We start from the raw sequence: 27,069 nt of genomic DNA, 5'->3' as shown, positions 1-27,069 counted from the left end.
GCATCCAATCACTTAGAGAAAGAATCAAGGTCTTGTACTGCAGAACCAAAGCCCAAAGGTGCAGAAGTTGTACAAAGCCACAGCAGGCCACTTGGCCAGCAGCAGCATAAAACTGTAAGAGCAGCCAGTCCATTTCTCTTAGGTGACATTTCAGTGACAATTTCAAAAACAGGACTTTCTCTCAGAAGTCTCAGAACTCTCAGAGAAGAATGTTTAAACTACACCTCACAGTCCTCATTATGACAAGATGAAAAAAGCTGCTACTAACTTGCAGGGGGGAACACATCTAGAAGTCATCTTAGGACAGTTCATTACACTCACAGAAACAGACAGGGATTTTTAGCACACTGTCTTTCAGTCATTTTGGAAATCCCATGGGAAGCAGTGGTGAGAAACTATCAGTGTAATCACATTCTGCTGACTACATGAACTGGGGAACATGTCCTCACTGCCCCAGTCAATTCAAATAGTTTCAGCAAGGATCCTTGATGGTGGATCCCTCTGATGCCCACGTAACTTCTCATCAGGACCAAATCAAAGCCCACAAGCTCATCAGTCATAGGAGACAGATCAAGCAACACACAGATGGCAAAAGTAAAGTCCATAAGCCCTATGAAAGGCAGAACAGTTAACTTTATTTTACATTAGGGATGGTCACCAACTGTGACATTGTACCAGAAAAAGATGTTCACCTGTAATGACAACTGTACTCTTCAGAGCATTTGTTATCAAACTGCTATTTTTGGGTATTGTTTATACTTTCTATTCACTCACACTTTTACTTTAAATTTAATGTAAATTATTAGCATAGATATTTAATTCATTCTGGATAACATTTGATTGAAAGAGCAATTCACACAGGAGAAACTACAGTAAAATGGACATATCCTGAAATGGATTATAAAAGAGAGTTGCCACACCACACTCTTGTAGTGTTCAATCTCTGACAGTCCTGTCACCATGGTATTTCAGGCTTTGATTACCAGCTATAAAGAAAGAAAAAAAAATAATTTGTTTCTTTGAGCACATGTATCAAAACCTAACGTTTATAATTTTCTATCGAGGAATTAGCAGCGATGGCTTATTTTCACCTCACAAGTTCTTTAAAAGTTTGAGGATTTCACATCAGCAGCAGACCCATTTATTGTATTCAAGAGGGAAAATAAACAGGTCAGGAAATAGCAAGCATTGGATATTTTCAGTGCATGTTCTAGCCCCAGAAAACAAAAGAACCCTTTTTTCTTGCACTGCAGTTCTTCACTCTCCCAGTACAGATGTGAAAATTCACACAGGAGGCAAGACAATCCCTATCCAGTCTTAAAATGTCTCAATTATTCAGTCTTTCTCCTTGACCCAACTTATCACTTATCTTCACAGCTCACAGCAGTTTCACCAGGATGCCCTGTCTTCAATTTTTTATGAGATGGCTCTTCTGAGAGAAGAGACATGCAATGCTCCAAGGATCGTGCAATTTCATCAATTGTCCATTTGTCTTCATACAGGGCATGTTCCTCTAGTGTAAATGGCCCCTGTTTGGTTCGGGTCAGTTCTTGCATCATGGCACAGGTAGAGAGTTCTGCAGGAAAGGAGAAAAGAGGATTTAGAAAAAGTTCATGGTCAAATTTAACTATCTGCAACCCACTTAAAATGTATTTTCAGATGTAGGCTTATACATCATTCTGCTTCATTTGAGATGGAAGAGCATGAAGATTTATCACTCATTTGCATCTTCTTAAATTTGAGCCATGAATTCCTTTGAATTCTAGAGATCTCCAGTGTAGCAGAGTTCAAAATCTGACAAAGTTGTCAAAAGCTTTTCCAGACTTAAATCAGAATGAAAAGAGAGGAAATAATGACATAAGAAGTAAGCAAAACATTCTGTATTCACAAGTGATTTAGAAGACTTAGCACTTCTCCCCTTCAAGAAGGATTTTTGATATTTTTTCCTGTGCTGCTTATCAGGACAATATAAATTAGGATGAGGAAAACAAAAAATATAACCAAATGCTCTGAAAGGTTAAATAAATATCAGTAGGACAGAATTACATAATGAGGGGTGACAAAAATTTAACTGTAACCACAGCTCACTTGTAAGTGCATGAGTACACTAAAATACACTGTCCCATTCTTTCTGATGCAGGAAGATCTGTACTGCATTTTAAATTATTGAAAAGCAACCAGCTGAAGACAGATTTTATCTTTGTTGTTAAAGGACTAAACGTAAGACAGTATGCTCAGAAGGCAGTAACAGAAAGAGAATCTTTGACTTGCCTAAGCACAAGTAACAGCATTGAAATTCATAGGTTATCCTACATCTCTTGCTTTCTTGATCTGCAAATGTATCATTTAAAAAAAATTAGAAATGAAATGGATTATCTGTTCTGCGTCTTGCAGCTTGATAGATATAGAGCACAAGACAAATAACCCGATGGGAAAGCAAAACCATTTACAGCTCAGGTAAAGGAGAAAGAAAACACTAGAAAATAATCACAAAAGTCTTTCCAGCAGATAGTTTATTATGTGCATGGTAATGTTCTGTGCAATCTGTTTTCAAAATGCAATGAATAATGTTTAAAAAGACAGTACCTTTCTTCTTCTTATCCTTCATCTGAGTTAGATTTAACATACGGAGAAACAAACAAACAAAATCCTCATTTTGCCTTGTATTATCTTTCTCAGTGCCATTACTTGCTCCATATTTGTCTCCCAGCCCCCAAGGTCCTCTGCCTTCATTCTCCCTCACTCCCAAGTTACTATATAACAACAAATAATAACACCACAATTCTGCAAAATAACACACAGGTCTAGTTAACTGGAGATACACAAAATGACTAAAATTTTCCATAAATAGACACATTCATTCCTTAAACTGTCATGGATTTTTTTCATGCCTACCTTTGCCAATGTCACTGACCAGGCTCCTGACATAAAAGCCACCACTGCATTCAACATCTGGAATGTAAATAGTGACATGGTAAACTGCAATTTGACAAAGAAGTGAAACTTTACATAGAAACCATGCCCCCATATAAACATAAAAATGTGCCAAGCAAACAACTCAGTGATAAAATATTTATAGGATGCAACATCAATTATTCATCCTGTAACATATGTGTGGGTGAGATTGCTAAGGCAGACAGGAGGGAAAGCAAATACAATGGCAACTGAACTAACTCACTAGAAACTGAGTACTTGCTGTAATATGTTAACAAATGCTTCAGCCCTCTTCATTTTAAAGGTTTCATACAGTTGTTTCATATTTCTAATGATTAAAGGTACTTCCAATAGAGTCTATAGTGACACTTTCAAGATACTGCACTCAGGCAGCTCTATTAAAATTTTAAAATTCACCTTTAACTTTCCCTGCTGTCTCAGCCCTTCCCTTCCCCCTTTGCCAGTGACCAGCTGCTAGTCACCTATCAATAAAGGGCTGAAGTAACACAGCACTGAGTCCTGTCACTCATACCTGTCCACCTGGTCCAGAGGATTATTGGGTCAACTAGGTAGCTGCTCAGTGCAAGACATTATCTTGACCTCACAGCAACATCAAACATTTTCAATAGGCTTTTTAGTTTGTTTATTTATTAATGTGCTTCTTAATGCACTATCCACATTTCCCCATATATTACAAAAGAGGGATAAGATCCTCTCCTCTCAAGCAAGAAAGAGTCCTGACAGTAGCTGATACTGGTCCTTGCTGCACCCTGGGAGAGATGTCAGCAGATCTGGGCATCTAGCTAAAAGAACAGGCAGTGTAGTAAGCAGTCCTGAGAAAGGAGGAGTGAGCTGGAGGTTGCAAAATAGTGGACAGATGCAGAGGATTATTATCCCCTGACCAGCCTCTCAGAATTTTCCCTCACAGAAAGATTACATGTAATCAGCTTAACTTGAACCCAAAATACGATGCTTTTGCTGCAGAGTGAAAGTCTCTGTACATGGGCTCACATCAAAATAAGCAGCTGAGTGAAATGAAACCCATTTCCCTGTCTTATTCCCATTCTGAGTGTAAATAAGCACTAACAAGCTGGAAGCATCACTATGTAATACTCTTTGGCCTTTACCCAGTGTGAACAGTGGTGGCTGGAACTGCTGGAGGGAGAGGCTGTATACTCTTACTGGTCGAGCAGGCTTGGCTTCTACTGCTTCTCCTCTCTTCATAAGAGTTGACAGTCTTTCTCCATCCTTCTTCAAAGCAGAATAACTGATCAGATAGAGCATGAAAATGCATGTCATATGGTTGTAATAGAACAAGTTTCCCATCCTGCAGATCCTGTTAATACTCCACTACAGTAGCATTCGTTTTACCCTTCTAATCCTCTCCAAGACCTCACAGTAAACCAAGAGCTATCAAGTGCTTCTGAAATCTCTTGCACAGAGAATCATCTCATTTGTCAGTAGCTATGTAAACTGGAAAACAAGATATGGTCCTGCATTTCTCCTTTTTTCTGTACATATTTAAGTGCTTCATCACTCACTTTGTAGTTTATGAAAACAAAGGGTTTCTATAAGGGGTAAAACACAGCTGCCACTAACACCTCCAAGTCTCAGGGCATACTCGTGTTTCACTGTGAAGTTGAGCTGAGCACTGGGAGCTGCTCATGAAACTCCTGTAATTCTTTCTTGCACCTTTACTCATTGACCACCCATGTCTTCCCTGAATGGCAAATGATACTTTACAAGCCCAATTCCAGGGTGTTTAGGGGACCACTATAGAACAAACAAACAAAAACAAATAATCGAAAAAAGCCCTAGTTTCACTGATTTCATGAAACTTTATCCAAACAGCCAACTTTGGTCTTTACAGAATGATGACCAAGAAAAAAAAGTTTAAAAAAAAATATATATTCTTGCTTAAATTAGCAAAGGGTAATATGAAACAGGTCACATGAGGCTGAACAGCAACTGAATTAGTGACCTTACAATGCTCTCATTGGAACCACAGCAACCAACCCACTGCAAATGCAAAGGAAACATGTTATATTAAATCACCATAAAACCCATCTGTCACAAGCTAAGTGCTTGCACATTGCCAGCTACTATGACTCACCTGACTAGAAGAAATTTGCTAAGCTACAGAAGGTCAGTCATTCATACTCTAAGTTTCCAGAAAACTGCTTCGAAGTCATTTAAGGCACTTTCACACGGATGTCAGTAAACCTTCCCTTAGCACATAACTAAAAATAAAGACTTAGAGTTTCATTTTCTAATTGGAAGGGAGGGTAGAAGCCACCAAGCCCTGCAGAGCTGTTTCTGACAGCTTCATTAGTTTACATTTAATCAAAAAAACCACAAACTCCAGGTCACTATTTGTGCTTGATGTTAAAATGCCCATGGCCTGCAGTTGCAAATGTTAAACTCCTAAGACTGCCTTGCCTCTGTCCTCTTGCCAAAATGTGGGTTTCTATTTCTGAAAGAACTGACTTCTGTTGGCAAGTCCCAACAGCTGAACACAACTGCCAGGAGCATCTGAATATTGTGGAACTTACAGTGGAGGAACCTGCATTATCTCCCCTATAAACTTCTGCAGCACATTTTCAAGATCTCCCTTTGTTATCTGGTCTGCAGAAAGAAAACAGTAAAGAATGTTAGCATTCATTATTCACAGGGCATTAATGGCAGCAATTGCATTCCACCAACAGACACAAAGAAGTGTTCTTTCTTGTCTGAATTTAGACTGAGTAAACAACCTCAAGAGATAAAAACCAGAATGTAGGTAGGAGTGTGAATTATCACAAAAATAATGGAACAAACTGTCCAAGGTGATTAAGACAGTCTGAATGCTTTCAGAAGGGCAGAAATCCCAATATACAGATTTTCTTTTGCAATTTCTCTCTCTTGGGACTGCAAATTCATTTTTCTTGTGAGCTATGCAAAAGCTACAAAATTTGTCCCATTCTATTTTCTGTTAAAGGACCAAAAATTACAAAATGCTCATTTAACTTCAGCAACACCTCTTTAAGAGCGTGCCTAACTGTGGGGAAAAATAAAAAATATTAGAGAACAGAAGCATTGTGGGGTTTTTTCCTAGTGAAGAAAAAGACTGCAAATGGAACAACACATCAAATTTCCATATCAAACAACTAACCTGCAAATACACACCAGGGTATTGTTATATATTAAGTAAGGCAATTTTAGTGCAGAGATCCTGTAAAAGAAAGAGAGCTGCTTTAGGCAATCTACTCTCTTTTAAGAGTATGCATACACATCTGTCCCACTTTTACTAGAAAGTTTAAACCTGAGTAGCTGATTGCATTGGTCCTTTGAAATGCTATTCAATAGAGGTAACACTCATCCCTAATTTATTTAGAGGGTACAAATTAATATCTGTAATCACAATGGATTTCAGTGCACTTCTACTGTCTAGCACTTGACTAGTCCTGTTTCTCATGAGTTAAATTCAATTGATGTCACCTTGTTAAGTCGACAGCATCCTGGAACATAAGCCAACCACATTTATTGAGCCCTCATTATGTTTTTGAAACTCAAAGAGATGTACTCTATACTTTAAGCAAAAAAAAGGTTTCTTTCCACAGTAGTTTTGGAAGATGGCAATGTGGTACCCCACTTCTGCAAAGCCTCAAGAGCACATGCTGGCCCCAGCAGCTGTCTCAAGAAGTATGTTTAGCAGCAAGGTTGCACATCAGTGATGCTGAGACCAATGTACATCAGACTACAGGGGAGGAACAACAAAATCAATACTATAGTAAGTCAGGATCTTCTTCTGAAGAGCTTCTCACATGGTTATTTAAATCTTCTGTTTGTAATACCCTAGTTTAGCAACATACCACAGCAAAACTATACAGTGGAAAATCAACACAACCCAGCTCTATGCCTGTGATCCCACCAGCCTTCTCATGAACCCCTGGTTGCTGCAGGCTAGAATTTAGTATTTAAGTTCCACACATGAGCATCACTTGGGGTTCTCTTTCAATTCTCACACTATAAAGTGCATCTGTGGCTAGGGCATTTAATGAGACATCTGAGTTCAGTTCCTGCTCTGATCTCATACTCCCCTGATGGACAGGTTAACATCCAGCCTCTCAGGAAATCACTCAATCTTGGGACAAAAAAAACCCCCCAACCTATGAGAAGAATATATAATAAGCCATAACAACTGTTCTGTGGTTTGTTATCAAAGTAAATATTTACAGATGAGTTTGCTAAGAACTAAAATAAACATATTTGTCTTCTGTGATACCTTGTGGCACACGCTGGCTAGTGTTGCATTCTGAAAACAAACACATGTGCTTTTCTATTTTATTTTCTTTTCAGCATGCACTGCCTTTGTGTTCATGGACTGTGTTGGATTCTTGCCCTCCCCTAGAACACACAAGCTGGTGGAGCTTTCATCCAGCTCTAAGTCACAAAGAATGCTCTATTAGTTTTGTCTCAAACAATTTCACTATGACCACACTGTGTATTTATCCCAAGCATCAATTTGGACCCATGGCTCTCTAGGACTCTGTGAACCAGCTCCTTTACCACCTTGCAGCTCCCACAGTCATTATATCCACAGCACAGGAAGGGGGGAATGCTGCCCTGCTGCCCAGAGCTGCTTTCCTTCAGTGTCTCAGCCCACAGGTTTCCCTCATCCTGTTTAGGGCATGGGTTTAACATGTTAATAGTCTGGTCAGATGTGTTGGCAGCTCTAATACTATATGTACATTTATTCCTTTAGAGGCTGAGAGACACAGAACTTGATCCTAAAGCAGAAGCAAATGATTGAACATCTGAGTAACATTACCTACTCAATACTATTCAGAATGATCCATCAAGTTAATGTGGACAAGAAACTCACACTTGCCTGCCTCATGCTAAAAAAAACTGCAAAAGGAGACTGGTGAGGGGTAGAATCTGGACTAGCTTGTATTTTTTTTTTAATAGCATGGTGAAAAAGATTTTTGTTCATGTACCTATTACCAGGTACCAGAAACAATGTGAAAACATGTAAGAGTTGCTAAGCAACCAGTTACCTTTGTATTTTTTTTTCCCCAGTGTGTGAAAGAACTAAAAGCAAGGAAGTTTGGTGTGTCCCTGGTTAGCCCTATGCTGTATCTAAGACAGCCTAGGAACTGTGGAATGTCCACTCCAATAAAGTCAGTCAGGATAAGTTCTAAATGCCTTGAAATCTTGCACTGTGCTCCATGGGTCAGAAAAATTCATTTATTAAAGTTGTGCTAGAACAAAAACTGCAAGCAAGAGCAAGATTTGGAAGGTGAACATATACAGAAAGCAGTTTATGCAATTCTCATTTCATGTTGAGCAGTCTGTATTTAAAGGGGTGTCCTAGAAGATTTAGGTACTTCATTCCTCCACCGGCCTTAAAGGGTTTTACTAAAAGATCACTCATGGAAGTATACACTGAAAGAAGAAAATTTACTGGAGACAGCATGCCAGCCTGTCAAAGATTTAAAATGACACAGTCCTGCCCAATTCTATTTTCTTTCTCCTAATCTAATGCCTGGTTTGTTTTTTTCCCCAACAGAAATGAACACTTGCACTGGACATAATTGCATGAAGCTGGTCTGAATTATATGAGCACTGAAATTGAAGACAAAATAATCTGTTTGATTTTCACATTTAATTTAAATTCTGAGGTCCAAACACCTCTTCTGCTTTTCTATGATAAAGACCATTTATGCATTCAAATTACATTAAGTATGTAGATTTATTTATGCTTACCATAAGGCTTTTCTTCAGTTACTTTTCCTGTAGCATCTAATGTATCAGTAGCTTTGCCCAGTAGACCAATGGCAGTGTACTTCTGGGAAGGGAAAAGAGGTCAGTGAGTCAGGTCCTCAAGGTTCTCCCTTTTTTGGTTGTTTTTTTCATAAAGACTGCAACAACCAAGCACTTCAAACCAGGTCAGAAAGAATACTATATGAATAGTCAATCCAGCAGCTTTGGGAAAGTAACAGTAAAGATCAAAAAAGACATGGAACTAAATGAAAATTAAATCCTGCACTACATGTGCTTATGATTTCAGTTTTAGAAACCTCAGGAAGACATGACATGGAATCTAATTGTTACTATAAATATACCAATACCATAAGGAAAATAATAGGGTAGTAAAAGAAAGCCTCCATGGGGTATCAATTTTCACTGCTGAAGTAATGCACATAGAGTACCTCTCAAACAGGTTTTTTCATTCCTTCAAAATAATAATAAAATAAAAGGACAAAGACCTTTACTTGTGAAAGCAAAACACCTACTTCCAAGACAAACCATTACAGCAGTTCAGTTCTGCCATGAAATGCAGTAGCCTAAAGCTTGAGTTTTGAACATCTAGAATCTGGTAAGAACCCTGTGACCAGCATAAGGACTGCAAATCCAGAGTGACATCTCTGCTCTTCATGGGTTTCCAAATATTTCTGTTTTTTGGGTTTTCCCTTATGCAGTTCTTTCCTAAAGAGCTCTCCAGTGTACATGTTTGTAGCTTGCAAGAAGGAACTAGCCTGTTTCCAAGTCAGTAGCTCTTACTCTTACTACATTTCACCTGATGACATTCTTTTCCATGTTTTCACCCTAGGTACTGCCAATCTGGAGGCACACAGCAGAATCTGCTGCAGCTCACAGAGGGGTTCCATGGAGCAGCTGCTCTGACACAAAAAGATTCACTCTAACATAAGTGAGGGTCAAGTTTTGAGATACCATCAGGTATAAAAAACTGCAGTTGGTCTCACTGACTATCCCATTCCATTCAATTTCAGTCAGCCCTATGCTAAATCCAGATGTCTTCACAGTAAAATATTTACACAGCTTGGGAGAGAAAAATCAAGGTGTTCCACACACCTAATTAATTCCCAGTAAGGATTTATTTAACTTACTCCCAACTGAGCTAATACAAAAACTTCAACCAAGTCACAAAAGGACCTATCTCCTTGAAACTGGTTGACTAGATTCTACCAGAACACATCCAAACCAGCATAAGCACCAACATTTTACTCTTTGATGCAATGCACCCTTTTTCACCTACTTGAGTACAGACAAGCTCAAGTAGTGTAGACATTTAAATCCCACCAATGAAATGGAACTACTAAGACATGCCTTGATTTTGTTCCATGTGACAACCTGACACTTAAATATATTTCTTCAAGCAACTGCCACAAAATGGAAGCAGCAGGAGGACACAGACAAAAGGCAGTAGAGTGTAAGCTTTAAAAATAACTATATTCTCTGCTTACCACATTAAGGCTATTTTTTTCCTAGATACTGCAGATGTCTGAATTCCCTGATAACTCTGCAAAATTAGGCATTTTAAAGTCAAATTACTGAAGTTTACATACTTTTGGAATGCATGGAAAAGAAATGAAAGGAAGAATGAATGAAGGCTGCTTCACAACAAATATTCAAATAAACTTGAAAGTATATTATCTGCCTTTAGGACCACAAAATTGCCTCCTTTCCAAGAAACTTAATGATCTAGTTCTTAATATTTAATAGCATAGCTAGAGAGAAACACTATTCAGCAACTATTCTAGAGGTTAATAAAACATGTGAGCTTATCTTCATAATTTTAGCATGATGAATGATCTTAGCAGCTGAGTAAAACTCTAAATCTGAAAGTCTGCAACCTCATACACTGTCCTCAAATGTTTCCAAATCAAAGTACTGATACTAATATCAACGACTTTCTTCCTCTGAATTCTGGTTTTGGCTATTTTGGCTCAGGCTGTCTGTTACAATAACATGTTATATATGACCTCCCAGCAAGAGAAAAACAACATCATCTGTTTATATGTACACACAAACTGTATGAACCATACAATCCAAATCTCAACACTTGGCTTCCTCTTTAATTTCTGCAATAAGGGCAAAAAGCCATCCAATTTGTAAAAAAGAGCACCCTTAAAAATAAAGCACGAATCCTTATTCCTTTTAAGGCCACAAAAGACTGAAGGCAGCAATGCAATAACAAAGAAGGCTATAACAGGTCAGGAGATTAAGAATTATATTTGGTTTATGATCAGTCTCTGGAGTGCCCTTGGGTATCTACAATTATATACCATAATTCTTACCAGTCAGTTAAATGGGTTTACTTCCCCTTTGTTAGTGTGCAGAACCTGGAGCTTGTAGAAGATAATACGAGAGGACAGACTTAATCTATTGCTCCTCTTACTTTGTGTCAAAATTCAGCATTAACTCCCTTTAGACTCTAGCACACACTGCCCTCAGAAGGACCCAATGAATTCTGAGTCATTTAATAAGTCTTTGGTGACCTTTTCTCACCTATGTTGGCAGTCATTGATTTCTTCCATTTTTATAGAATACATCTAGGGGCATTCTTCCTGTACTCTTAAAACTACAAATCACTGCAGAAATACAGACAGCAACTGCTCACAACCACACGTCCTTCAACCTACTCAACCTGAAATAAAAAAAAAAAAAGCAGCAAGATAGCAAGCGTTGCAGGCAGTGGAAAAGCCAAGCAGTGCAGACTGTGACAAGAACTGTACCTATATCAGCAGCTCATCAGAGAATGCTCTGCCAATCAATAGCCCTCATGTCCTTGCCCCCTACTCAACAGACCAGGACCCAAACCATTTAAAGATTAAAGCAGCACCTCAGCCTCCCTATGGGATTCCACAACGTGGAAGTGTGGCCCATTAAAAGCCAAGATCAAGCTACCAAGATCAATTCCCAGCCAACTTGCAAAGCTGCAGCTTTGCCCACTGTTTCCAACTTTTAAGGACAGTATGGGTGGTCCCAAAGCAGAGCCTCACAACAACCCTCAGGGCACACAACCCTTCCCAAAAGTGTTCTGCCTTAGGGAATTGCTATATCTCTCAGACCTGGAGAAAACCTTGACCTTACAGCAACTGAAACAAAAGGCAACAAAGTGATCAGAAGTTCTCAAGAGTAATCAACTCTTTCTTCTACACTAGTGAGGAGTCAGCTTTGAGAAGATGCCCTACAGTGACCATCTGCCCTCTGTCAGCAATGGTGTACTCTGAAAAAGAGGTACACACTCTGGGAATCAGGGTGGATGCAACACCAACAGGACCAGAAAGCCAAGGAAGTGCCCCAGCAGCCATACATTTACTACCATAACTGTGGCTAGATAAAACTTGCCATAAAAGCCAGAATTGGAGGAAGGTTTACAGAACCTCGAACCATGAAATTATAGAAGTGGGATTACAAAACAACAACACCTCCCCCCCCCCAAAAAAAAAGTCAATTACTAAATTATCACAAACTGCATGGTGTTTGCAGTAACATTTTTTTGTAAGAAAACAGCTATCACTTGGCTTTTTTACTTCAGAGAAATCCTTATATTAACGTGGAAATTGAAAAAGTACCCTTAAAAAAGGCAAGACTTTAACACTTTACCTCTTTAACTGTGGAAGGAGGAAGAGGAGAAGACTTTCCTCCCATCAGAGGGGTTGTACAGCCAGCACAGCTATCAGCTGCACAACCCACCCAGAGCGACTCCTGGGGGCTGAAGCCCCTGGGCTGACTGCCAGGCATGTCTGCCCCACTTATCAGTAAAAATGCCAGACAGACCATGGAACAGAGCTTCTCAGTTTAACTATTAATGTATCAAAGTTTTACTTGGAAAGAAGCCAGAGACTTGAAATCTGAAATTATAACATCTTTTTAAAAGCTTTTTCAAACATGAAAAAGCAACACTTGAGAAGCACTAGACAGAAACACAAGTAATTATGAAATAAGGTCACTAAAAGCTGTCAGGAAGATTTTAAGATGGCTCTCACTGCAAGAATTTCCCAGGCAAGTGAACTCCCTGGAAGAGGCAGTTCACAACAGTTCATCCAAGGATGACCCATTTTCTAATCACAGCAGCATCTCAACACAGAAGCGTAAAGGAAAACAAATAAATAAAGGTTGCAGTCCTCTGAGCAACAGACTGAAAGCTGGGAAAGAAAAGGCATATTTGATAGAAACAGAAAGTTAATGTACCTACACTTATGTCTGGTATGGCTGACAAGTTGTTTGAGGGAACAACAATCAGAATGAAGAAACTAACAGCAAAAGAAATTAAAACAAACAAAACTGACGAAACCAACAAAAATTTTAAAAAAGCACCAAAAAAATCCAAAACACAAGTGCTCTGGAGAATCTGATGGAAATCAGAGCAAGCACACAGCAGGCAAGAGCACTGATCTGGATTAGTGCTCTTGTGCCTAACCCATCCAATCTGCATGCTTGGAGACAGCACTCAGTTTTTTGCAGACAGACTGCTGTGACAGTGAAGAGACCTTAAACTTATTTTTCAAGTGACAATCAGTTTGTGTGTAATGATTTCCAAAGCACAGCTGAGCAGCTCTGGATTCAATACTCATATAACCTATATTTGTTGCTTGTATAACATCAGCAGCTACCAGTGCCTTCAGTATGCTAATCAGCCAAATCAGAGGAGTACATAAGGTAGACAAATAAGCTGGGAAAAAAACTGGAGGTTGCCATAGTTTCAATTATTTTCCAAAACAAAACACTCTCACTAAGTAGATTCCAATATATTAAAAGCACAGAGGTTTAATCTCTTAAAAGCAGGTTGCACAGAGGCAAAATAAAGACCACAGGACAAGGCAGAAGTTCCATATTTTACAACAAAGTCAGAATCAAACACTGAACATGTCCTCTTAAAATACACAAACATTACAACTTCTTTTCTCTACCATTCAATTTTTTCTCCTAAAAGAAAAAAGCTGACTTTGTACGAAGCCTGCACTAAATTTTAGTTACTGCTAGATGCTGTAATTGTACTGTCATTGCTGAAGAACTATCTGATCTTTACTCTTAGACTTTTCTGACCTCTTATGTCAGCTTATTTTAAAAGTTCAAACATATAGGGGTCCAGGTTTTTAATGTGGAGGACCAGAACCATCTGTGATAGGGAACCAGAGAATGCTTTCCCTGGAATTCAGAAGAGCTTTAAGGTGGTGGCTGAAAACTGTAGCTAGCTTAAATTTTGGTGCAACAAGGGCAGGAAAGCAGGCAGGAGGGGGAGCAGTCCCAACAGTAAGAAGACCACGAGGTTGCTCCAGATGGCACCATGGTCACAGACTACCTATAAACTCATATAAACCTAAATACTTATAAACACAACACACTCACAACGTCCAAGCGGGAGAGCAGGCCAGTGTGTGCAAAAGTGGCTGCTTGTAACCCACATTCTCCTTATGAAAACCTTTCTGATACCTGCCCTCTGTGGAAACTTTTGCCCCTCACCACAATGCCTTGAGCTGGCTCTTAGTATTCATCTTCAGCCTTAGTGTCTGGTCTTTACCTGTTTCATCTTTCTGTCTATAGCACCTACACCAGAGACTATACAAAATAACAAAAACTATCTTCAGTTTCTATCTGAAATTAAGTCTTAAGGAAATTCTTAATTCCCTGCCCAGAAATATGGTAAGTCCTTCCAGAAGGGCACATATAAACTCAGACAAAAAACTTGAATGCATGAAAGCCTTTAGGTGAATTCAAAGACCTTGCTAAGGCCAAGATGCAGTAAATTAAAAAAGGCAGTGCTATGAGCAGCTCCAAATTACTAGAAAAGAATGCTACAGAAAAAAAAATGCAGAGTAGCAGTTTAAATCTGTTAACATATTTTTTCCCCCTGTGATTATTATTAAGAAAGAGAAAAAAGCCCTGCCACATTGCAGTCTTGATTTTTTTTTTTAATGAGTGCAAGCAAGAACTGTAGCTGTAGCACAGACATATACACAATTACAGAAAGGTCAAGAGTAAAGAAGGCAACACTGACGTCTGGAATGGAAAAGCAGACTAGAGCATGCTCTTAAAATATTCTGCATTTTTGAAGAAAAGAGCTTCTGCAGCACAATTGGTGCAGTCTCCTGAAGACTTTCAAGAGTTTTTAAAAAGTGTGAATATTAATAGAGCATGAAGCTGAGCTATTTATAGATTAGGCCTCTGGGGTGAGCATAAGAAAGACTCAAGCAATACACAGCATGTTGAGCCAAATTACTAATGGTACCACTGAAGGAACGTGTGTATCTATCTATCCTATGTAACAGCTCTTCTTCAATTTTGTTTTGCAGATACTACACATGAGTACATACTCAGATTAGTCTCTTCCAATAATTTGTTACCAAAAGCACAGCTTAAAACAAAAATGTACCATATTTTGGTAACAAGTAATTAACCATATCAACAGTATGTAACATCTAAGGGGCACATTTAAGACCATTTTACCCAGCTAACACTTGAGCCCTTCCTGATTTCTGCATCTTCCACTGTGCAGGCTTAACGTATTGTCAGTTGATCTTATTTCTTACAGACACCACTTCAAGCTTTGATAACACCTTCTACACACTTTGAAAACACATCATGCATGCATTTTACCAGTCTTCCTTTTATACAAGCATTTTCCTTGTGACAAGATAAGGAAGACAACCATACTTTCAGACTCATATTGCTCTCTAGCTAAAACCTGAAGGCATCCAGGGAACAAGAAATTTGTTTTAAGTAACATAATATACACAGAATACAAAACCAATGCTAGGTTTCCATAAACAACAATGGGTCTCTGACCCAACTTTTGCTGCTCTACAAAAAGGCTGTGAAATAACAATAGAAAAGTCTGGCTCTGTGAAAACTCTTAAGTGTCAGTAACAGTTTAAAGAAAAAAATCAAACTATTATAGTGGTGCTTGAATATAGCTCTTACAGACAGAAGTAGGACAAGTTCTATTAATAGACATGACATCTTTGAACCCTATTGTGCAAACACAAGGAAGTATTCCATATGAGAAATGTCAGGATTTTTCTGTCCTATACTTATTTTAGGAATGCAATGTACTTCACCTAATGAAAAAAGTGGTAGCTAAATGGGTGAAATTAAGCAACCACTTCATATGTCAGGAGGAATTCACCTAGCAGCTGAAACACATCTATCTGCCCATGGGTCAACATCTCTCATAAAATAATCACTCCATCTCCCATCTGCCAGCCCTGTTCCGCAAGGGAAACCTTTAAAACACCTTTCAAAACAAGCCTGGGAACTAAAATTCATAACTCCACTGGGCTTAGAAAAAAAGACACAAAAAAACCAACCGACAGGCACAACAAAAGCCATGCTCTCAATGGAGACACTGGATTTATGGCACACTGTAACATTACCTCACACTAACCCCTTCACATGCCAGTCTATAATCTACCAGGCTTTCTCCTTCCCCTAGGAGATAACCTTGTCATCTCTTTCTTTCCTTTCCTACCTCCCCTGTAAGGAAACAATAACTTATTTGGGCTTGGACTGAGGCAAAGTAATGACATTTTGTTCAGCAACAATCCATATTGCTTAAATGTGCAGGTGAAATACAGCACTCTTCTTTTGTTACCTTTCCCATCTCAACACAAACAGAAACTCAGCCAGACCTCAGTTACTGTGGATGGGATACTACAAAGAGGTTTGAGAATACAAAAGGGCATGAACCACAGACTGAAAAATGAGGTGTTGCAGATGAAAAATTTCCTAGGGCAAGAGCTAAGGAGCAAACAAACCACTTTTACTTGGGTTCCTCCAAGACAAATATAGACAGTTGGATAAAATACTGCAGTTTGGAAGAAAAAGCCAAACTAAAACCACAGATGAACACAAAAAAAAGTGGGATCTGAAGAATCATCAAGCAAGCACTAACAGCCCCCCTTGCTTTGTTCCTGGAAGCTTGGCTGATCATTTGGGATCAAAACCTTGCTACCCCACAGAGGAGATAAACTGTTTTCTTTCTCTAATTTACTGAAGCAGGCAATGAAACACAGCCCATCTGCCTAGAACAGTCCTGGGATCTTACCTGTAACTGCTTGCCCACCCAGAATTGTTGGTATACTACACTCAAAAGCATTAATTATTTTTATTTTAGAAAAAGTCTAAAGGGCATCTACCTTGACTGAATTTTAAAGAAATCTGAAACACAGTTTTAAAATCCGTGGCTTCTATCTTAGACGTAGTAAAGGGCTTCCACATGCAAATACCTAGTTTTCCATAATATACAAATTAGTCTATTAAAAAGTATTACCACTTCCCAAAAATCTTGCCCTTCTAAGAGAATGTTAAACAAAAAACAACACTATATGAGCAACTAGTTTTGTTTGAACCGGGTCCAAAAGAAAGAAAGATGAAGCAAAGTGCTCAGCTAGTGATACTGTAAAGAATTTTTTAACATTAAGAGCACACATCACCAAGGATCCTTCAAAAGGAAAGTCAACTCAGTTTTCTTGCACTCATAACTCAAATATATGAACTGGAGCAAAAACTACTTTTGAAATAGACTGAAGAAAAAAATCAGCAAGCATCTTTAAAGGAAAATTAAGATTTCCAAAGAAATAACACTTTCACTGTCATGGTGTGCATGCTAATGTGCAAACACACAAATATTGGCACAAGAATAAAGGTCTCAGAGATTGAGAGTTCTTATAAGCCTCCTGAAAACAGAGAAAGTAAGTCTATTACAGCTTGAACTAAGAAAAAGACTCCAGAGGGAACCCCATGGTACTGGATACTAAACAGTCCACATGAGGCTTTGGTGTCTTAATGAGCTGTAAACAAACAAAGTCACAAGAAAAGGCTTCATTAGTTCTGCTCCTTACAGAACTACTAGATGTGCTTTTTTATTATTATTAATTCACAGAACTCGCTGCCAAAAGATGGAAGCTAAGTAATTAAAAAAAAAATCCATGGAGAAAGATAGCAACCTTCATGTTTGGTAAGTTAAGGGATACAAATCAAAGCCTAATTTTTAGGACAGTGAGACAATCATAGGAGGTAAAGAAACAACCTCCTTTATGGACACTTCTTTCTGCAGCATCTGGTACCAATTCCCTAGAGAAAAAACTTCACAATATACAAACCCTGATTCCCCAAATCCTCCTGCAAAAAGTGACTTACATGTCTCTCAGAAATTCTCTTGTGTTATGTAAACCTATTTCTGCTTAGGCAACCCCTCTCTCACAGGATACAAGTGTGAGTGGCAAGTTTTGAGTCCTGGTCACTGCACTAGCACTAATTTTCCATCCAGGATTTGAAAGAACTCATTTTAACAGCTGCAAGAGATGGAGGTTGTCACATTTAAGGCCAATATTCTTTTTTATCTTTCCAGTCCCTGTGATCATTTGGAGCTGCTGTTTTACTCTGTTCAGTGATTTTTTTAATTATTTTTTTTAATAGCATTTCAGCCTGGAGAAGACACAGTTTTAAGATTAGATTTTTTATTTTAACTAGTCCTTGCCCAAGGTTGCCAAGTCCTTGCAACCAGTGCAAAGTAATCAGGCAATTCCCCTCACACCACTGAGCACTTGGGGTTTCAGATGGTGTGAGGACCATAACAAGAAATTGCATCCTCAGATAAAACCACTACACCCAGTGCTTTCTGTTCATTGCAAGGCAGTGATTTCAAGCAGTTTGATGGATGGCCTCAGTCTGCCCTCATTCACACTAGTGTGAACCCAGGTGTTCTTAGGGTGAAGCCAGATGTCATCTCTCTGAGAAATATACAAATTAAGCACAAAACTGAAGTCTGAAAATTTCAATTCTCTTGGTTTATCCCATGTTAAAAAAAAATGTGTTGGAAGACATCTCCTCCCAATGGAAAGTATTATAATAATGATGATTTTTTTTTTTTTTGCTTATTGCTCTTCCTTTTTGTCTTCTCTGACAAGCCCCTGATAATTTCCTTCACTGCCTCTATGCAATAGCACATTGTGGTAGATGAGAGGTTTTGAAAGAGCATTACTGGTTTTGAAACTGTGTGAGTGCCTAGCATCTTCCAACTCATTTCCCTCACCCCCAAAAAATCACTTCTACACTGTATCTGAGACTGACTAGACACCAAGCTGTAAGACTGAGTGCTTCAGAAACAATATACCATAATAAAAATTGGTCCACCCCCATCATACTCATTTTACTGATGAAGCAGGAAATATTCTATCTTTATTCTGCAAACATGATAAAACAATTTCTCACAAAATAATACAGTGCAAAAAGCCCAAGCAAGATTAAGTCCCAAAACACAGGAAAAGTGATTCTCTTATGGAATGTGTATGAAATGCTCAGTATTTAAAATCCAGATCAAACAGGATTCAGCTTCTCCTCCTCACTTCAAGCATTTGAAACAAAATAAAGCAAACAAACAAAACCTAAGCCAGCCTGCACATATTTTTATTTCTGGATAAATAATAAGAATTCAATGAGAAATCTGGAACACTAAATAGGCTTCACATTTCTGTTTGAGTTAATTCATAGGGAGGTCAAAGCAATGGAGAACTAGATTTACATAGAGAGGGTAACACTCCTTCTATAATGTGTGTGAGGTGCAAAGCAAGTGCTAATGTTCAGGGCTGCCACACAGAGTCAGGAAAGTTTCACACAATGTTTGGGGAAAAAAAGTCAGAAATAGTCCAATCTCTGGCAGAGCCACCATATGGGGTTTACTGCAGCAACATACGTTTTGGCCACTCAGCATAGCTCTGCTGCCAACAATGATAGACTGAACTATTTCTTTCCAAGATGCATTCCTATAACCAAACAGTAAATCCCAAACAGAGAGGCTCAGGCAGTTCATCGCAATCTTTAAGAGTAAGAAAAGAAACAAAAGAAAAACATCACAACACACTAACATCCACAATAGTAAAAGAGATGAAATAAAGAGTACGAAGCCCTAGCATGGCCTGGGATGTAAAAAACCCATTCCAATCTATTTAGACAGTCATGGATTTATCTGTATCAGAGCTTCTACTACACTGGGGGGTGGAATTAGATGATCTTTAAGGTCCCTTCCAACAAAAAACATTCTGATTATGAACCTGGGCTGCCAGTAAGGTCAAAAAAACCAAACAGCCAAGTATCTGTTGAGAGATCTTTAAACTTCCTTAAGCCTCTCAAGTTACAATTAAATATATTAGGCACAGAGTAAGTGGAGAATAGGAAAGCAGGGAGAAGACAAGCTCCAAGTGAAGGCTCATGATTGCCATGCTACCTGGAAGCTCCCTTAGCTACCTCACACTCTTCACCAGAAGAGGACACACAAACAGGTGCAGTGGATGAGCTGATGTAAGGATGTAACTTTGCTTGCCTCCTCTGCCCTCAGCCTCAGCCAGGTGAGAGCTGACTGATCCAGCCAAGGCAGATTACAGGACTGCCCCCAGTGCCCATTTCTCCTGTTTCTTTGTTGAAAACAAAATATTATAGAAATCTCCCCCCAAAATAGGAAGTTGGTACTAAGTAACATTTTCTGGAAAACTAAGAGAAACAAAGAGAATAACCATTCTGCACATAAAAGTCTTAATATCAAATTCTGACTAAATGCAGAGGAACTGAGGTACATGCTGAAACTGTTAGGCTAGTTTAGGTATTTGTATGTTGATGCAGCTCTTCATTGAAAGAAAGAAAGAAAAATATAAACCCCTCTAACACAAGTCATTTAGCACTCCTTACCTTGGAACCTGCCAACATAGTCCTCAGCATTTTTGTTCCTTTTCCAATACCAACCACTGCAAAGACAGAACAAGAAATGTCAACTTCAAAACCAGCTCTGCAGCTTCCCTACTCAGCACCATTCATTACTAAATATTATGCTAGTCAGAAATACAGCTTTTCATCCTCTGTTATCACAAAGAGTCAATGCTTATGAGAAAGCATCTCTGATGTTCAAACAACATGGGACTAGTGAATGGAAAAAAGTCTAAAGCAGAAGATAAATACGCTTCATCTATTGTTAAAAAGCTTTCATTCAGCCTCGAGATTTATTTATCTTTTAATGACCAAAGAAATGGATAGTGCAATTAACATTGGCTCTGGTTTGATGAAGTCTATGGCTCACTAATGAGTCTAGCCTTCCCTGTAACTAAATAGCCCCTTTAAAGGTTGATAGTGACCAAGAATAAGAATGAAACTGTTTATCAGCCTTACAGCAAGAAAGTAAAATAACCAAAAGGTACAATTACCTCTGTCAAAAATCTCTTATAATCAAACCCTCATATTACTGTGTATGTACAGACTACTGTTTTTAAGCAGTATTCTGCAAAATAAGTCAGCTTTTCATAAAAGAAGCAAATAGAAAAAAAAAGCTATTTTATATTTTATTTTAAAGCTTTATACAGGTGTTTTCTTTGAACATGCTTGCCTATTGATTTTCTCCACACACAGCAATCCAAAGAAATGATGACAACAGAAGGAAGATGGGAAACAAGAGAAATTTTAAAAGGAAATCAGTTTCCTGTACAACTCATGGAACACATTACTGCTTCTGTCCTTGATTTTACTAAAAGCACAGGAGTTAAGCTTGCAGAAAGTCATCTATGTGTTATCTAGGATCCAGTTACAAAAGGATCAAGCCAGACAATTTAGTATTTTTATTCTTTTTTCTATACTGCTGCTCTACAACTTCTCAGTCTTTCTATTCTGAAACTTACTAAGCTATTTCTCATTTTCAGTTCTTTCTCCTCTTGTTCCTGAGGGTCTTTAGTCACCCAAGCCCTTGTGCTCATGCTTTCGTGCACCTTCAGTTCAGCCTGTTCCTGTCATATTCACCAGATAGCAACATGGCAGAGAAAAAGAGAGAAGAACACAGATAAAACTTTATTTCCAAGCACTTGCAATGTGATGCCATCACTGACACCTCAACATAGCTACTGAGCTGAAATTTGATGGAATGTCAAGAGATTCAATAGAACAATTTTAAAGAGACTTTGAATAGTTTTGTGAACAAGACACTAACAATTTTCTCAGTTAATCATCAGCTTGTGTAGCATGTGTATTGCTGAAAGATGACATAGATTAGACTTGCCAGACTACATAGAGCCTAATGAGGTTTAACTGAATTTTTTTAGTTTTAATTTGCCCCCTGAATTTGCCCCCTTCCTGAATGGCATTTGTTAACTAGCTTAAATATCTGCTTCAATTTCAAAAGAATTACCATCACTAACCTGCCTCTGCTTTTTTATAAATGGCTTAGATACTCCTAAGACAGAGGACCTCCTGTCTTCCTGACATAAGACAGAGCACACAATACAGAGATGTGCCTGTTCTCAAAAGTTGTAAACATAGTTCTTGTCTGAAACTTTACAACAAGGTTTTAATTTTGATAATTTTTCACCTTTTCTTCTACTATGGAGGCAGAGTATATAACCATAATACAGGAAACAGACAAATATTTACAGTTTCCATTGTACAACAAGAAATATTAAACAGAACCAGAGCCCCAGATGGATATTAAAAAAATATACTAAGACTTGAATTACAATTCATTGCTTCTTAGATCTAAAAAATTATGTGGACAGATAAGAAACTCTGTCTCTCAAAAAGGAGCTGCTTCAGGCTCCTGCCACTGTGGGACTACCACCTGTCATCTGGTCTCTAAGCTGCCTTTCACTCACATGCTATAGATCACTGCTCTCTGCTTCCAAGGTCCTTCCTCATCTACATTTGGTATCAGTAGGAGATGAAACACAGAAGTATATTTTCTGATGAAAAGCACTGTCCTGTCATTTGCAGTACACTAAGCAAGACTCTGTCTCAACTAATTCCCATGAACTAAGTTATAGATATGCAGTACAGAAAATCTGGGAAACAGTAACACAGATCACAAAATGAAGGTTAGAGGTTTCAGAAAATAAACACTTCTACTACGTGTCCCTGCAGAAAGACAGCTTCCTGCCTCACCACCCTATGCCAAAAAGCACTTTCTGAATAACTTCTTTCTGTTGCATTCTTCCCTCTCTCCTCATTATTGTATCCAAGCCCACAGAAATCTGGGCACATTCCCTTCCCCACTCCTCTCTTCTAAACTGGCTACCATTGATTTTTCTCCATGTGTTTTGTATGGCAGTGGCATGAAAGACCCTGTGCCTTTTCTAATCGATCCATAGCATATTAAGGTGATGTACTTCTTTGTCTTTACTGAGCACATCAAGTCCAAAGACTTTTTGTCATGCCACAGAAGCAGGCTCTGGAGGCTGCTAGTTACCAGAGAACTGTAGGAGAAGCAATTAAGAAGCATGAGTGATTTTTCTTTTCCTATGGATCAATGCTGTTGACTTCCCACAATGAGCAGTAGCAAACTCAAAGGGAACATCTGTGTAAAAGGAAAATGTTTGCTTCAGCAATACTCACAGTATTCTCCAGTGGGCAGGCACACAGTGCAGGAAATCAGAACAAAACAAACTTCTACTCAAGAATATTACATGTTGAAATGTTCACAGGTGACAGAGAAAGACAATTAAGAGCCTCTCCTAGCAACTGTCTCAGCAAACAACAGGGCACTGAAGCACAGCTCTTCCTGAGAAGCCACTGTATGAAAACTCAGTGGATTTGATTCCAGTGTATAATCATAGCTGTACCTGTTGATTTGCAATACCAAGAAAGTATTGCTGTTATTTTGTCAAGCCAATTAGAGCTACCAGGCAAGAATGTAGACCAATGTAGTTTGCATATTACTCATCAACAAAACTATTGGTAACAACATATAAGGGAATAATCCAGCCCAAATAAAAATAAAGGACATTTCTTTAATGACTCCTCTCTATTGAGTAAGACAGAGCAGCAAGTGAAAAGTGCTTCTGTGCTGAGCCTCAAAAAAAGCAGCAGCTGAATAACTCACACATCTTTGATTTGGTGGGCATCACAACTCAAAAGGCTCCTTCAAAATCCCAGAAAAGCACTAGTTTAAGAACAAATGCTCTTAAAAATTATGAGTATAAATCCCTAGCTTAAGTGGAAAAAGCCATCTATTCCTGAGGTAATTTAGAATTCATTAAACAAGAGTCTGTGTTCTTGTGTAATAACCAACAAGTTATTTCAGGAGTTTAGGAAAGAGGGGACTATAGCCTTCTGTTAAGACATGCATGGAGAACTATATGCAGAGGAAATTTAACTCATCTGAATCTTCCACTGTAATCCATCCTCCCCCTAAAAACCACAAAGCCTGCCATGTGTATCCCAAATTGTTCCCCACCACCTCTGATTTCCTGTATGCATTAAAATGTTTCCTGAAATCAATTCTGATGAGCCTGTGCAAATTTTTCATTACCCAGAACTCCTTCTGCTGCACTGTCCAATGTTCCACCATGTCCAATTTTCAAAACCTGGCTTCTTGTCTTCCCATTAGTTTGCACACCAGCTTCTGCAAACAGAGATTGAAAGGAAGCATTACAGGGCAAGCTTAGCGCACAGGAAGAAAAACATGTATTTCCAGATTGCTAAAAAAAAATCAATTATTTAAACTATTAATTAGTAATGCAGAAATTATCACGGTGAATAAGACCAATGATCCATTCAGGTCTACTTCCAACCTCAAATCATTTTCAACTTTTTCACTTAGATTCTAATCAAGCCTTATGTACCATTATAAACAGAAGTTCAGAAAAAAAACTACTAGAAAACTTGGCAGACAGTTCACTTGTGAGGTTTTATTAAGGAAGCATGCAAGAAATAGCAGCAGAGTCCCCAAAGTCATCTATTATACACAAATTTTATGCTACATAATCTGGGCTGTTTTTCCTGTATTTCCTTCCATGTAATAAGCCCTGTTTGTTTGCACATACACAGCCCTGGGGAAACTCTGCAATGAACCAAACTTGCTCAGTGCCACTTTCAAGCTGCCAGAGCACCTCAACCCACCATACTTCCTATGCAGCTGATGACTCCAGGAATTCTGCAGATTCCAATGCCCTTTATTTATCACTAATAAATACAACAAACAATCAGAGCTCCCTTACCTATTTCTGTTATTTCTTCATCATTCACATCAGGGAATCAGCTATGATCCAGCTAGATCTCTTCCACAGAAAGCTGCCTACAAAGTGCCTACATCTGTTCATGAGAGTGTAAAGGAGCCTAAACAAACCACAACCCATCTGAAAGCCCATGCTCTCACTCTATCACCAAGTTCCCAAAAGCCTGTATTAGAATACCAAGTCCCCACATCCATTGTAAAGATAATCTAGTAAAAAATTTTTTACAAAATCATTGTAAAGATAATCTAGATAATCACAGTCCCTCACACCTTTGCAATGACCATACTTTTTTTCCCTAATATGCTACAGCCAGGCTTCCATGTATTCAGAAAAAGTAGTTTCCATAGACTGTGCCCAGAAACACTCATTTGATTTTAATTTTTTTAATGGCAACAGGCAGTGGGACTGAAGCAAAGCATCCTCCCACTGCTGTGATGCAGTGATGCTGCTGGCACCCATTCTGGCAGATGGGTGCACAGTGTCCCTGGGACCACACCTGAGAGCTCTGTGGTCAAGCTGGGCTCCCCAGCATTCTGCACTGCAGGACTGGAGCTTTCTGCTGGGGCATATCTCCTTCCCATTCAAAACAAAGGCTCACATCATGCTGTACCTTGGGCAGGAACAGATGTCACCCAGACAAACCAATGGTGAATATGGCCTTACTGATCACCATGCAGCATGAGCAGTACACTGAGTCTTGCAGGGAGCCAGCAGCTTCACACAGTGCACTGGAGCATACCCTACCATGGGTCCATTCCTCAAACTAGACCACACATGGCTCTGAACTACCACCAAAAAAAAAAATATCATAGAATCCTAGAACGGTTTTGGTTAGAAGGGACCTGAAAGATCATCTAGTTCCAACTCTCTGCCATGGGCAAGAACACCTTCCACTAGACCAGAGGTTGCTCCAAGCCCCATCCAAGCTGGCCCTGAACACTTCCAGAGGGCGTAAGCACAAGTTCTCTGGGCAATCTTTGCCAGTGCCTCAGCACCCTCATAGTGAAGAATTCTTTCTTAATGCCTAACCTAGAACCTACCCTCTTTCAATCTGCAACCACTCCCTCTCATCCTGTCACTCCATGTCCTTGAAAAAAAGTCCCTCCCCAGCTTTCCTGTAGCCCCTTCAGGTACTGGCAGGTCGCTAGAAGTTTTTCCCAGCTTGAACAACGCCAACTCTCCCAGCCCGTCTTCAACACCCGGCTTTCCTTGCGTTTTCTGAGCGCTGAGCAAGCGAATGAGGGGGGCTCTGACAGAGAATGTGGCTCCAGCATCCTAAAAAACCACCCATCCCACAGCCATCCCGACTAGGGCATCCTTGGCCTCAATGCTCAAGGCCTAAATATGTGTCCTGAACCGGCGGGCACCACTTCCCCACACCTCCCTGACAGGATCCCCCCCGCTTCACCACCAAACCCCTTCACCTCAGCCCTCCAGGCCCAACTTGGGAAGGAGCCCTCACCCCGCCTCCACATTCCCCCCCCGGCCCCAGGCCCCGGCCGCCTACCTGCCAGCAGCTTCTCCTTCAGGAGGTTGAGCACGCCGGCCGAGGTGGGTCCCTTGGGCTTGTAGACGGCGAAGAGTCCGCTCAGAGAGAAGAGTTTCTCGGCTGACTTGCCCAGCACCATGCCGCCCGCCTCCCTGGCAGCCATGCTCCCGGCAAGCCCCGCCACCGCCGCCCGCCCCGCACGGGGGCCGCTGGGAGATGTAGTCCGGCGGCCACCGCTGCCATGGCGAGAGGCGGGGGGTGGAGAAAGCGGACCCGGCTGGATGCCGGGGTGTCTCGGGTGGGACACCAGCTAGGAGACCCTCAGGCCAAGCGAGGTGGCTTTAGGCATCTCCACCAAGCACGCAGGATCTGAGTGGGGAAGTTCACGAAGCGGTGTAACCCCCCCCTCTCAGTCTGTGAGCTTTGTTGCCCAACTTAAAGCCTTCCATTCTCTGGCTCGCTGCTGAGCCCGGCAATCTCCTTCCCTTCGTCTGTGTCCTGCAAGAGAGCCCTGGGCAGGCAGGCTCCTCACAGACCATTTCACCTCTATACAGAGGGGCACCGAGGGGGTTTCCCTCCCCAGACCCGGTTTGCCACAGACACGTTCCTCAAAGGCATTAAACAAGCTGTGCGTGAGCAAAGTACCGAGCACTGGGCTGTTTCATTCATGCACTTCATTAATTCCTACGTAGGAGCCTACGGGTGAAGCCTCCAAGGACATAAATATATAGTTAGCCAAGGGCTGGGCACATTCTTGGTCCTTCCCAGTGCTTTAGAGAAACAAATCCTCTGCTGAAGGCCATAGCTCCCTCAGCATGGAGCAGGATCGAGGTCCCTGTGTGGTTTTCCTGCCTGTTATGCAGTCTGTGCAGC

The 27,069-nt window shown here is 39.9% G+C and overlaps 1 protein-coding gene across 1 annotated transcript; it reads right to left on the bottom strand.

Moving 5' to 3' along the window:
• On the bottom strand, window positions 1-26,390 carry TRUB1 (TruB pseudouridine synthase family member 1). The gene is made up of 8 exons (XM_008490118.2): window positions 26,215-26,390; window positions 24,002-24,094; window positions 20,410-20,465; window positions 8,683-8,764; window positions 5,487-5,559; window positions 4,062-4,201; window positions 2,896-2,952; window positions 1-1,576 (listed from the first exon to the last, which is right to left on the bottom strand). The coding sequence occupies exons 1-8, from the start codon at window positions 26,357-26,359 to the stop codon at window positions 1,362-1,364; spliced, it is 861 nt and encodes a 286-aa protein (XP_008488340.1). The 5' UTR covers window positions 26,360-26,390; the 3' UTR covers window positions 1-1,361.
• Between the last annotated feature and the right edge of the window lie 679 nt (window positions 26,391-27,069).

The sequence above is a fragment of the Calypte anna genome, chromosome 6 (genome assembly GCF_003957555.1).
Source record: "Calypte anna isolate BGI_N300 chromosome 6, bCalAnn1_v1.p, whole genome shotgun sequence".
Lineage (NCBI taxonomy): Eukaryota > Metazoa > Chordata > Aves > Apodiformes > Trochilidae > Calypte > Calypte anna.
The sequence above is the reverse complement of the archived record's forward strand: the minus strand, read 5'-3'. Positions and strand labels throughout refer to the sequence as shown.